Consider the following 13792-nt stretch of genomic DNA (forward strand, 5'->3'; position numbering starts at 1 on the left):
AGGCAGCATATTACTCTTGTCAAGTGTCCATCCGGGTGTTTATAGAGGGGCACAGCTGGGTTGTAGCTGAAGGCAGTGTGAGTTTCTCTCAGTAGGGTAATATGGTGTTCAGTGGGAGAGAGGATGTGGTACTATGTCCTGAGCTGCTGTATTTGGAACTAGGGAACCAGGATCAGCCTTCATGACTAATCCACCAGGCCACTCTCCTGAGGGAGCACATTCCTATTCTAGGATTTAAATGGCCTAGCTAGACCTTAGAAACCCCGGTGTCTTAGCACCAGCAGGTGGACCCTAGCGCTGGCAAGTGTAGGTTAACCTAGAAGGCCTGTTCACCACAATCCATACTGAAGTTCCTTTCCGTTCTTGAGAGCAGGCCTAGAACATGGGTACTCACAAACTTTCTCTCAGGGGCTAAATTTACAGTGTAGTTTGTGGCCGAGGCCCGCACCAGTGGGGGGGGATCAGTGGGGGAGGGGGAGGGGCTCGAGCAATAAAAAAAACTGATACCATGAGGTCGATCACTGGACCCTGCAGAGGACGCCTTCGTCCACTGAGCCACCAGACCCGACATACACACATCTCTCTCTCTCTCGTTCTTTCTCAGTCTCTCTCGCTCTCTGTCTCCCTCCCTCTCCCTCTCCCTCTTCCTCCCTCTCTCTACCTCTCTCTCCCTCTGTCTCTCTGTCTTCCTCTGTCTCACTCAGACTGTCTCACTCCCTCTCTCACTGTCTCACTCACTCTGACTGTCTCACTCTCTGTCTTACTCTCTCTGTTTCCCTCTCTGTTACCCTCTCCCTCTCTCTGTTTCTCTGTCCCTCACTCTGTTTCCCTCTCCCTCACTCAGTTTCCCTCTCCCTCACTCTGTTTCCCTCTCCCTCTCTCTCCTTCCCTCTCCCTCTCTCTCCTTCCCTCTGTCTCCCTCTCTCTCCTTCCCCCTCCCTCACTCTGAGGTCTCCCTCACTCTGAGGTCTCCCTACCTCACTCTGTCTCCCTCCCTCCCTCGCTCTGTCTCCCTCCTTCCCTCGCTCCGTCTCCCTCCCTCGCTCTGCCTCCCTCCCTCCCTTGCTCTCCCTGTCTCCCTCCCTTGCTCTCCATCACTCTCCCTTGCTCTCCCTCTGTCTGCCTCTCCCTCTGTCTGCCTATGTCTCCCTCTCTCGCTCTCCCTCTGTCTGCCTTTCTCCCTCCCTCGGCCTCTGTCTCCCTCCCTCGCTCTCCCTCTGTCTGCCTCTCCCTCGCTCTCCCTCTGTCTCCCTCCCTCGCTCTCCATAACTCTCCCTCGCTTTCCCTTTGTCTGCCTCTCCCTCGCTCTCCCTCTGTCTGCCTCTCCCTCACTCTCCCTCTGTCTGCCTAAGTCTCCCTCCCTCGCTCTCCCTCTGTCTGCCTGTCTCCCTCCCTTGGCCTCTGCCTCTCCCTCGCTCTCCCTCTGTCTGCCTCTCCCTCGCTCTCCCTCTATCTCCCTCCCTCGCTCTCCCTCTGTCTGCCTCTGTCTCCCTCCCTTGCTCTCCATCACTCTCCCGCGCTCTCCCTCACTCTCCCTCTGTCTGCCTCTCCCTCGCTCTCCCTCTGTCTGCCTCTCCCTCGCTCTCCCTCAGGGAGGGAGATGTGTGTCTGACCTAAGCCCTCCAACACTCACCCCAGTGTATGTCAGGGGAAAGGAGATGTGCATTTGTCCTAAGCCCCAGCCTTTCAGAGCAGCTTTGAGGGGAGCAGTAAAGCTCAGCAGCATCGGTGACAACAGCAGACACCGGACTCTGAAGAGAGGACGAGTGAGGGAGAAGGGAAAGGAGAAACATAGATAGAGTGCATTGGATGTGGGAATGACGAGAGCGATGCTCCAGGGCATTGAAAGTTGAGTCAGAAGGGAAAGGTGTTTTCAAACAAATATTTATTTATTTGATTTTAATTAAAGACAAGAAAAACAGGTATGAGCACATCAGGTTCCGTAGGATTACAATAGTTGTGGACAGCTTGTATCAATAATGCGTATGCTATGACATGGCATGCACATATCTGTGCAATACATGTGATTCGCTCAGTGCCTCTGTCTCCCTCCCTCGCTCTCCCTCTGTCTGCCTCTGTCTCTCTCCCCCTCTTCCTCCCTCCCTCTCCCTCTGTCACCCTCTTCACCTCATCCTGCCTGTGTGTGACCTGGCTGAGACAGCTTCCGGGCACACACACACACAGCCGCTCCCGAACAATTCACAGGTCTTTAAAAGACCATTCCCATGTTAATGAGGCTTTGTTCACCTTGTAGGCCCCTGCAGCTCCATGGAATCGCCCGGCCCCGGCCCCCACAGAGCAGCAGTCTCTTAACTCGCGCTGCTGCAGGGGTGTTTGCTGACACTCTTAAAAAATATATATATATTAAAACACGGGTACGATGTTTGGACGGTCCGCGGGCCGCCAGGGAAGGCTTGCCGGGCCGCTGGTGGCCCGCGGGCCGTACTATGAGTACCCCTGCCCTAGAACAACAATGACTCTGTTACTGAGGTTACAGGACCCTTACGCCCAGTCCGCCTCATCCATTGGTACCCCCATTGGCCTTGTATCAGATGTAGTAGTGCAATTTACCAGCGATCGGCAATGCAGGATTAGCATGCACACCAAAGTAAGTTTGTAAACCTTTTGGTCTCTTTGCTTTATACACAAGCACTATTAACATGTGCTGCCTGTTTAGGGGCCACTGGAATTATGCAGCAATTGAGGAAAAAATATGTTGCAGTGTTGACTAAATCATGCAGCAGAAAAAAAGGCTGCAGCATAATCCACTACATTTTCTGCTACTGTATTATTTTGAAGTTTTTACACATACTAACACTCTCTGCAAAGATTTTGCTTCATTACTACCAGTGTAATATGCAAATGCCGCAGTGAGAAAGGTGACTAGTCAATGTTTGCAAAGGCCCTCCACTTCGCAGCAACACAAGTCACATTTTTTTGTAACTTTTGATCCTTTTGAGGTACAATTCTTCAGTTAAAATCGTCTGATTATGCAGCAGATGATGTATTATGTGCCAAATGGCAGAGCTATAATTATGTGGAAAGCATTTGCAAACTTGGATATTTGGAAAAATAGAGATGTGCTGATGACAGAAACTGCAAGGTTTGGAAGCTAATGGCTTGTGATTCCACTTTTAAGCATTTTTGGGACATTCTATGATTGGAAACATATCCCACTTTGTGAATGTATTTTAATGTAAATGTCAGTGAAATGGCAAATACTAAAAATTGGGATGGTTTGCTTTTTCTGGCCACGCCTCTGACTCCGCCCACTGACCCAACCCTCAGGTTATTGCTGCCCTCCGATTCTCCGCCCACAGTTCCCCTACTTTTCCCCCCACTTCGACCACTGTATAGAAGGTATAAACGAGGTGCCAGGAAATGCTCCCCAGAAACACAGTACTACAGACACAATGTAATGAATCTAAGTAAAACGGCATTTAAAAATGAAACTCGTAGATAACAATTTTTATTGAAGAAGACAGGTCAAAGAAAGTTCTCTTTTCCGAGACGTTCATAGGCGTTTTATACCATCAAGCGAGACCGCTATATAGATGAGGTGTGACCAGAGCTCCCCCTGCTGGTCAGTAAACGAACTACATGTAAACGTGTGCCATTATCTCTGAATAATCATCGTAGGGAAAAATGTCCACGGTTCCTTCCTGGGATGTGAGGATAGACCTGATCATCTGCGACAAGGGAATGTAGTAGTTATCTTTTGAACACTCATCTGCAATCTCGGCCCATTCTTCGAGTGTGCAGGCCTCGTCACTGAGAATAGCTTTCTCCAGTGCATCTGATAAGATAAAAACAATAGACATGTATCAATTAGAATTATGCGAAATCTTCCTCAATGGGTTGCGTTTAAAAGAATAGTGTACGGTTTTACTTTAGCGCAAAAAAGATGGTTGAAGATCAGTTTTTGCATCACTACTACCAGCACCTCCTTCGGCAGCAGCAGGGATGCTTATGCTCTCACACCAACAAGGTTTTTTTCCACAAAAAGTCACAATCTGCCAACCTCATGAATATTAATGAGACATGAATAAGCTTTGGGCTCCATACAAAACGCAGCATACGCTCAGATGGAGGTGGCCAGCAATGGACGACAGACCTCGATCCTGACCCACATTCTCAATATGCCTGTGGCCCCCCTCTCCTTAATAGGTAAAGGCAGCAGGGCCGGACTGGGAACTCAAAACGGCCCTGGCAAACTGCTTGGCCGGCCCTCCTGGGGGGATGAGGGGGTACCGCTGACCTGTTTGCTAGGGCCGATTTCAGCCAATTTTGTTACAGGAGGCCGATATCGCCAGCCCCGGTACCAAAAATGGCACCCCAGTGTCCCAAAACCAGCCCCACCCTGGCGGCCCACCGGGGAAACGCCCGGTGCTCGCTGCGGCCAGTCTGGCCTTGAAAGGCAGGGGTTTAAGTTGGCTAGGTCTCATTGGTGCTGAGCACCAGCATTTTTTTAAAGGGGGCCTCGAAACGGGTCTGTATCGGGCTCTGTTGTGTGCCCTGGCACAGGCGGTCTGTTTTTTCCGGACTGCAGTGACAGCAGGCACATGGATGTGCGCTGTTCACACTGCTCACTTCTCACTAGGGGAGAAGTTATGGCATGACGTCATGCCATGTGAGCGTTGTAGGGGAAGAGAAATCCTTTAAAGAGAGTAATTTTCTATCTGGATTTCCCTTCTCTTTTTGAAACTCAGGAGCAACAACATTGTTGTGTTGTCACCAGGGCTTTAAGTGAAAGCTTTTTCCATATTATAAACAAGTCATAGTTGCTGCTTGTTTATCTTATGCCACTGCCAATAGCCAATAGCCCTGACTTCTTGTAGGTATGATGTTACTTGTTGTAGCATATATCTGGATGCAATGACAGAAAAAGCAAAATACTGGTCAGGCGGCACACTATGCTAAGCCCATTATTAGCTTCCGTGTTTTTTAAGCCACGCCCTTAATTACATTGGCCACGCCTCTTTGAGACACCCCCAAGTTTTTTCTTCCACTTAAAGCCCTGGATAAAGGGGTTATACAGTGCCATAAATGTGACATTGGGGCGTGCACACAGCGGCCAGTGAGACCACTATCTGCAGACATGACAAGCATTCTGAAAAAGGTCACATTTTGACAGTTTACACTTTACAAATTACTACCTAATTACAATCTGATTACAAGCTAATTAGTTCACGATTTTGCGACCCCAAAAAAGGTTGCAATACATTTGTGCACTCCAGAGCGAAATCCCACAGCGAGGGAGAGGTGTGGCGCCGCGGCCAGGGCGACTGACGCTGGAATCTGGGGATCAGGGTTCGATCCCCGGCTCCGGCGGCAGGTTAGCCCAGCACCATGTGACTCTGGGCAATAGCTTGCTTAATCTTCCCGACGGCCCCCAGCGCCTAGAGACCCTTACGGGTGATTGTGCGCTTTACAAATGTGGATTATTATAATTATTATTATTATCTATCCCCCATCTCTGGCTAGTGGAAATGGTTTGCAACTCTTGCACTGTGATTTGAAATGTCCATTCTGAATCGTAATGCAGTTTTGCGTACTGCAAATTGTAAATTTGCATTCATAATAGTTAGTTGTACTGCTTCGCAAATACCAAGTCTTTTGTTCTTTAGAAAGCATTTCAGCTAAACAGCCACAATTAAACGAGTTCACTGCAATTTAAACACATTGCTGCTCATGAAAATATCACACAATTATTCAGTTTTGAAAAACATCCCCAGCCAAAATGTCGACAAGTGTAGCTCGGCGGACACTATGTGAAACAGCGACTTTTCTGCTTAAATGCACATGGAGAGTGGTGGGTGGAGGCAATGGAGCATGGCGTTTCTGCCCTTTCAAAAAACAATAGCGCTGTAGGATGATGCAAGCTTCCCAACACACCAGCCCCAACGCCAAAGAAAATGAACCTTAAAATTCAAGACCAAACAAGTGTAAGCAAAGGCAAGAGTAGATCATTTCCAATAAGACAACAGATCTATCTTTTAGTGATTCATTGTTTATGGTTTTTTTCATAAATCATTTGGCTCTTTTCTGGAGAGGATGGCTCAGCCCCTCTCAGTATGTTTAAGCCCAGGTTGGAATGGTTGGAATGGTTATAGACACAAGCTACTGGTGGAAACTTACCACCACTTCACAGAGTTCTTTGGATGCCAAAGAGTATATATACTTTAGAGTGCACAAAACACATCTGCAAAGGTATTCTGATTCACAGACTCAGCACTACTACCTGTTTACTCCTAAAAAGGGTATTGGAAAATTTGGAAATTTCACCAGTAGGGTGGCTTTCCGACAATTGCGAAATTTAGGAGTTAGGGCGGTTTTTGGGTGTTCCCGTGTGAGCTGGCCTGTAAAGTAGGTAGGTAATAGGAAGCCTCACATTTTGTTGGTATTCCATTACTCAATGCAGGTAGCTATCCCACCCTGGAATCACTCATATTTACTCTTGAAGGATAGAAACAAGCTTTTCCAGGGTAGGATTGGAGCGGGACCCCCCCACACTTACTGTGGATATATAGAGAAAGTGGGTTCCTGCACAGAGAAAAATATTTTCCTCATGGGGGAAAAAAGTAAAAGCAAAAAGTGCAAATGAACATGTGCATTACATTACCGCATATAGAAATTTCCACTTGGAGGAATGATGCATGCATAAATGTTACCTACGTGGAACTTCTGGAAATATTTGACCGGTGTAGAATTGCAAAAGCATGCCAGGGACTCTTTGTGTCTGCCTGAAATGGCGGACATTTTATCCAATATGAGTGATCCTATGAAAGTAAAATTCAGACTTTTCATTCTTGAACTTCGTTCTTCAATTTTTGCTAGTATTTGGACGTAACCATTAAAAAAAAAAGTTTGTATTGTTTTTTTCAGAATTTATAAGGAGCATTACAGTGTGTGATCGTGTGCATCAAAGTACATTACACAGGAAGCATTGTTGGAGTCTAAAGGCATAGAAGAATATTCAATGACATACGTTCAATGCTGGACGTTGCCATTAGGTGGGCTTAAAAGCTTTAAGCCTCTCCCATCCTTGGTGTTGCCTTATTGTGTTTCTACCATAAGCAAAACTAAGCCATTAACTTGGTGCAAACACTGCAGGGGGGGCACAGCAGTAAGAGGGCGGAGAGCCGGCACGGTTCTAGTTCAGAGTTGGCAATATGGAGCTCAATACTAGGCTCAGGGAAAGTGTACTACGGTTCTTCATTGTGCTAGATAGTGGTGGGGCTGAATATGTACTAGTGAAGGGTAGCTTCCACGGTGGTGGGAAGTCAACGCGCGGGGAGGAGGGGTCCCTGGATATTACAGATGAGCCCTAAAGTGGCGGAGGTGCAAGGTCCTTGTCAGAAATTTGCCAGAAGTGTTGAGCAAGAGGGCCTTTTGTGGGGAGATAGGGCATCAGAGAATCCGACGTATCTCCTCATATCGAAGTGCTTCCTCCTCTGCAGCACCCCATGTGTGCATTGCCCTGCCCATGCTTCCACTGGGAGGCCCGCGGGTGCATGCCAGTGCAGTGTGATTGCACGCTTGGCTAAAGTAGGGCTAGGGCAGGGACACGCATGCATACCTTGTGCTGCTTCCTGATCTTGAAGGCGAGTAGGCTTCCCACGTGTATATGTCCTGTAGACCTGTGACCTCCTGTAGTGTAACTTGGATGGCACACCGGAAATGTTGTAGGGCCAAGCAGGACCATAACATATGCTAAAGTGTTGCATCAGGAGTTTGACATCAGGGCAAGCAAAGTGTGACTCTGGGAAGTGGTGGTGGAGCTGTGCTGGTGTTAGGCAGGCTGGATGTAGGATAAAGAACTGTATTTTCTTGTAACATGAGTTTCGGGAGACTTTCTTGTGGAACGCTAGGGCTTTTTCCCATTGCTTATCATAAAACACCCTCCCAAACTCCTCCTCCGACTTTTGGCGAAGTGTGTCTAGCTGTGTGGCGACAACTCACGTATGGCTCTGTATAACCAGGTGACGAGGAGACGGCCTGGTCCCATGGTCAATTTAGGCTGAAGCATTGGATGTGTTGTTGGTTTGTCCCTGGACAGATCCCAGAGAAGCTGGCAGGAGTGTATGAGTTGCCGGTACAGGATGACCTGCCCTGGAGAGAGTCACCTCTCCTTGGCTAGTTGGGCAAAGAGGAGAAGATGGTCGTCCGAAAAAAGGGCTTCCACTTAAAGAAGTGAGTGCCCTGTCCAGGCATGTAATTCCCCTGCCATGTAATAGCCTTGGCCTCAGGGTAAGCTGACCCGGGGTAGCAGAGGGGCACAGAGTGGAGTGCTCCGGGAAAGACAATGAATCCTAGCCATACTAGCTTTCCCTATTGACACTTGTACGAGGTACGTCGGGACGAGTCCCCGGTGGAGTACGCAACTAATTCCCGGCAGCGGCAGGTCTCCCCAGAATAGCGCCAGGCTGTCCAGGGAACAGCCATTGAAGCTGCGCTGCCAGGAAGTATGCTTCGAAGGAAGGGGCTTCAAGACCTCCATGGTCCCTCTGCAACTGCAACTTGGCCAAGGCGAATCGCCTGCTGCCAGTTTCCCCAAATAAGTGAACAGAGGAGTGCATCCAGTTCTTTTAAAAAGGAGTGGGGTGGGATGACTGGGAGATTAGCAAAGTAATATAGGAGGCGAGATAGAATGACAATTTTTGCCTGGGGAATCTTGCCAATTGGGGCTATGGGCAGTGTCCTCCAAAAACCTAGCAGGGAACGTATTCCCATCAAGGCCCTGCGGTGGTTGCCTTTGTAAAATCGCGAGAAGCATGATATAGGCAAACTCCCTGGTAACAGGGGGCTTGTGCATGCCAAACAAGGCAGGAGGCCCCAATGCGCACCTCATATGGTGGGAGGTCTGGGCTACGTGGGAAAACAGCAGAATTTGTCCAGTTGACTCACAGTCCAGTCGCTGCAGCAAAGTCCACAAGCGTGGCACAGAGGGGGTCAAGATCAGCTGTTCTGTCCCTTATGTACAGAAGCAGGTCATCGGCATACAGGGACACACTGTGAGTTTTTCCAGCTAAAGGAATACCCCATTTCAACCCCTCTTCCGGAGATGTATGGCTAAGGGCTCCATAACCAACGCAAAAAAGCAGGGGGGAGAGTGGGCACCCCTGAAGCGTGCCTGAGCCTATTTGGAAGGGAGCCGAGATGTGACCGCTTAGATGGATCCAGGAGGTGGGGTTCGAGTACAATAACTTTGTGTACGCACCCGCATTAGGTCCCACCCCAATGCGGGTGAGTACCGCAAAAAGGTAAGAACAGGTCAGGGTATCAAACGCCTTCTCCAAGTCATGGATGAGGAAGGTAGCATGGAGAAACCTACCCCTCACCTGGTCTTGGATGTGGAAGAGGCCAAAAATGTTTTGGGAGGTGCTTCGGCCAGGAACAAAGCCATTCTGATCTGAATGCACAAGCCCAGGGAGAACCTCAGCGTATTGGTCAGCTAGTATTTTGCCCAGGATTTTGTAATCGGCACCAAGTATGACCATTGGCCTATAGGGGGCCAACTGGGTTGGGTCCCTGTCTAGTTTTGGAATCAAGACCAAGAGGGACATGCGAAGGTAGTGGGGAACTCGCCACCTTCCAGAGTCACCTTGTTTATTGTCGTCTGTCGAGGCACCAGGAGGGCTGAGCATGTATTATAGTATTCTAGAGGCAGGCCATCTAAGCACGGAGTTTCGTTCTGAGTTAGGCCAAGAATTGCCTACTCCACGTCATTTGAGGTGATCTCCGTATCCAGGGAGTCCCTTGCGTGAGTGGGGATCTGAGGTAGAGAGAGGTCCGCTAGTAACTCGTCTGTTGATAACGTGCAAGTACTCAGCGGCGCCCGGTATATGGGGGAGTAATAGTCGTAAAAGGCTTGTAAGATATCAGTTTGAGTTTGGACCCTGTCGGCAGTGAGAGTGATCACGTCTGTGACAGGGCTGGATGCTGATTCTTGTCGATGAGTCACAGCAAGAGTGAGCCCAGCCTCTCACCCTCTCGGTGCACCCTGGCGGCATGGACCTTAAAATTATACAGCTTCAGGTTCTCGAGCAGAGCAGCGTATGCAGTATTCGCCTCTACTATCCGGGTGTGAGTCCCCGGTCAGCATCGGTCACCTGGCTGATGGTAGCTTAGTTGCGCACTGCCACATACAAATCTCTCTCAAGAGTTGTGCGGACTCTGCAATCTGTTTAAAACAGGTTATTCTGACCACTACTTTAACACCTTGAACGCTATGGGGATTTTTCTCCTGTGCTGGGAATCAGCAGATACCACTTTACATGACGAGCTGGGCTCGTCATCAGCGTAGCAGGAGGCTACTGCATGACGAGCCCAGCTCGTCATGAGCGTCGAAGGGGTTAAAAGCATCCCATTCCAGTGTCCTAGTGAACGCCATGTTTTATTTTTCAGCAAAGTATTTGGGGATGCTAGTCTGCTGCTGCTTGCGGAACAATGAAGCCTTGAGACAGTCCCGAGGTAGCCTCCGGGGAGGGCGGGAGGTGAGGGGAGTCTCCACTCGAGGGTCAGGGTGTGTGCGTCATGATCAGAAATTACCCGACCCAAGTAATCAGTATGTTGTATTAAGGGTATAATTGGGGGAGCACAGAGAAAGATGGAATGCCAGGTGTACAACTACGCGGACGACACCCAGATTATCATCCAATTGGATGATGGCCAGGATGCCTTCGCAAGATTGCAAAATATCTTGAGATGTACAGCCAACTGGATGTCCAGGAATTCTTTAAAGATCAATCCGGATAAGACCGAGGTGTTGCCAATCACCATCGCTGGCAACCCATGGAAGGATCAATTCTGGCCAAGGGAGCTAGGTAAACCTCCAGAATCGGCGGTTGTTGTAAAAAGCCTGGACATCCATGTGGATGGTAAGCTGTCCATGAAAAAACAAGTTATGGCTGTGGTGGGCACTTGCGTCGGCCTCCTTCGACAACTTAGGAAAGTTTCCTCGTTGCTGTCTTTTTCCACCTTGAGGAGTGCGGTCTCTGCTATGATCCTAGCCAGGCTGGACTACGGCAACTCGCTGTACATAGGGTTGCCGCAAAAACTTCTGAACAAGATGCAGGTCGTCATGAATGACGCTGCTAGACTCATTTTTAATAAGCCGAGGAACACGCATGCATCCCCCCTCCTGCGAGAATTGCATTGGCTGCCAGTCAAGCAGAGGATAATGTTCAAAGGGTTGTGCATTGTCCACAAAGCCCTATATGGTAGGGCACCAAGCTATATGAAATCACAGCTGACCCTCTACAGGCCGGGTAGGGCGCTAAGATCTGCAGAAGCTACCCTCCTTACCCAACCAAGTTGCAGACTGGCTACCGTGGGAGGTCGTGCCTTTTCCCATACCCTCCCAGCTCTCTGGAACAAACTACCAATGGAACTGCGGAAAGAAACCAAGTTGCTGTCCTTTCGAAAGAGATTAAAAACAGTGCTCTTTCAGCAAGCGTGGGGTTGCCTCTAATTTTTGACCAGCTGTATCCTTTTTTAATTGCCTAAGTGGATCCTGACAAAGCGCTTAGAGACCCCTGGGTTATAATGCGCTATATAAATCAAATAAATAAATAAATAAAAGAGTTTGAGGCGCACTTAGAGGTTGTGCGTGATGGAGTGGAAAGAGTATAGTTTGGATGTGGGATGTCGGGACCTCTAAGCATCGATGAGTGTCCAGTGGTGCTTCCAGGCGTGAAAGCGCTCCACCTGTATGTATGGTGGGGAGTGCAGGCGGGGAGGATGAGACCTGTCTAAGGACATGTCAAGTACACAGTGGTAGTCCTTCAAACATACCTATGGGTGTGCTGTGTAGTGGGCCAGCGTGCCTGTGAGAGCTACCCAGAATCTATCCTGATCAGTGTTTGGTGCATAGATGCTAGCCAGTAGTATGGGCTGGCAGACCAGGCATCCCTCGAGTAGGGCGTACTGGCCATCTTTAACGACTGCCCTATGGGTTTCTTGGAAAGGGACCCCGGGACGAATCCACATCAGAGCCCCTTGCACGTACATTGAGTAGGTAGTGGCACAAAGAATGCCTCTCCAGTGCCTACGCAGCTTATCCAACACTCCCGCAGTGAAGTGTGTATCCTGCAGAAAAACAACCTGGACCTGCTAGTGCTTGACATAGGAGAAGACAGCATAGCATTCGCGCGCAGTGTGCATGCCTCAGATGTTGAGAGTGAGAAAGCTAAAGTCAGCGGCTGAGGCCATGACGATGTGGTAGTTATGGTAGAGAATTCGTGTAGGGGGGCCCCTCCCAAGTGGCAGTGTTCCTGCCCACGTATCAAAGTGCCGCCCCCCGCCATAGTATTGAGGGTCTATGGAGGAGAAGGGCAAGGAGAATATGCGAGAACAGGGGAGTGGGATAATCCCAATACTGGGAGTCTACCACAACCGGCGGTATGCCCAAACAAAATGTGTGTGGCATGCTCTAGTGTGTTATTGGGGAGTGAGCTAGACATACAGCCAAAATAAAGGGAGTTTAACTGCCCCTTAATGTTAAGTGATAAAGGTTGTCGGCCGTGCCAAGGATGCACTAATGTGGCATTGTGCAACCGTGCGATCCTTAGCACAGATACGTCACTGCGGGCCAGCTAGATGAGGGTGTCGGCTGTCTGCTAAGTCACTGAGGGAGGTGTTGGCAAATCAGTCTGGGAGCTGCCCGAGCAGCTGGGGTCATCCTCAGAGGTGAAAATGTGGGGGCCTTTGTCGTCGTCCGTGGCTGTAGAGCCAGGCCCTAGGTTCGCTGCAGTCTGCAGGGCTCGCCTGCGGTCTGCTATAATTTGTTCCTGGTTGGGGGAACTGGTGAAGGCCACTCAGTGCAGGGGTTTTGCGCACAGCGGAGTCTGTGTCTTGCTTTGCGCTTGTTCCGAGGCACCTGAGCATTGTGGCTATGATCGGTGTACAGTAGCTTAAGTTCATTCAAGTGTTGGTCAGTCCTGTCCCATCCCTCAGCGGGGTCAGTGAAAAAGAGGGTGGTGCCCTTAAAGATAATCTTGAGGCGCATTGGAAATAGCAGTGAATATTGTATTCCTCGTTGCGGAAGTCAACGTTTCACCTCCAAGAAGGATGATCGCTGGCACTGCACATCACGAGTATAGTTAAGAAACAACATGAAATGCTTGTCTTCAACCTGCAGGGGTCCCATCCCCCTGGCAGGGCAGAGCACCGCATCTCTGTCTTTGCAGTGAAGGAGATTTGCCAGTATTTGGTGAGGAGGGGAGCCCGGGGGAAAGACATCGTGCCGTGACCTAGTGCACTCTTTCAATGGAAAAGAAAAGGGTGAGATCCGAGGTCAAGGGTAAATGTTTATAACTGGGTCTCCTGGTACTCAATGGGATCGGATTCTTCAATTCCCTCCGGAAGTCCCAGAATTCGAACATTGCTCCACCGAGAGTAACCTTCCAAGTCGTCCGCCATGTTATCCAGCTGGGTTTCATAGTCTTTAAGATCTCTAATTGCAGCCTGATGCTCCTTCATAAGTGGTTGTGGGCAGTAAGGGTTAATATCAGCAGCCAGGACTCCAAACCTGTCCTCCATTGTGATCCTGGAGTGCTCTATCGCTGCCAGCACATTGTCTAACTTGTCGGATGTAGTGAGAGTCATCATTCCTGTCTCCTCACTCCACAGGGGGTCAAGTGCCGGGAAGGCCTGCAGTACGGTGGCCGGCGTCTGGACCCAATCTGCCCATGGCGTAGGATGCTGGCACAGCTCTGGATAAAGGCTTCGGGGAGAGGGTCACAGCGACGGAGATGCTTGTTCCATCCCAGGTGTCTGCTGTGATGGGCTA

The 13792-nt window shown here is 49.5% G+C and overlaps 1 protein-coding gene across 2 annotated transcripts in view; it reads right to left on the reverse strand.

The window, feature by feature from the left end:
• Positions 1-3452: 3452 nt before the first annotated feature.
• CLHC1 (clathrin heavy chain linker domain containing 1) overlaps positions 3453-13792 on the reverse strand; it is a 522096-nt gene continuing 511756 nt past the window's right edge. For both annotated transcript variants that reach the window (XM_078649489.1, XM_078649488.1), the window contains one exon: positions 3453-3796. In XM_078649489.1, the coding sequence (XP_078505615.1) occupies positions 3597-3796 (200 nt within the window). In that variant the 3' untranslated portion in view covers positions 3453-3596. The remainder of the gene's footprint in view (positions 3797-13792) is intronic.

The sequence above is a fragment of the Lissotriton helveticus genome, chromosome 6 (genome assembly GCF_964261635.1).
Source record: "Lissotriton helveticus chromosome 6, aLisHel1.1, whole genome shotgun sequence".
Lineage (NCBI taxonomy): Eukaryota > Metazoa > Chordata > Amphibia > Caudata > Salamandridae > Lissotriton > Lissotriton helveticus.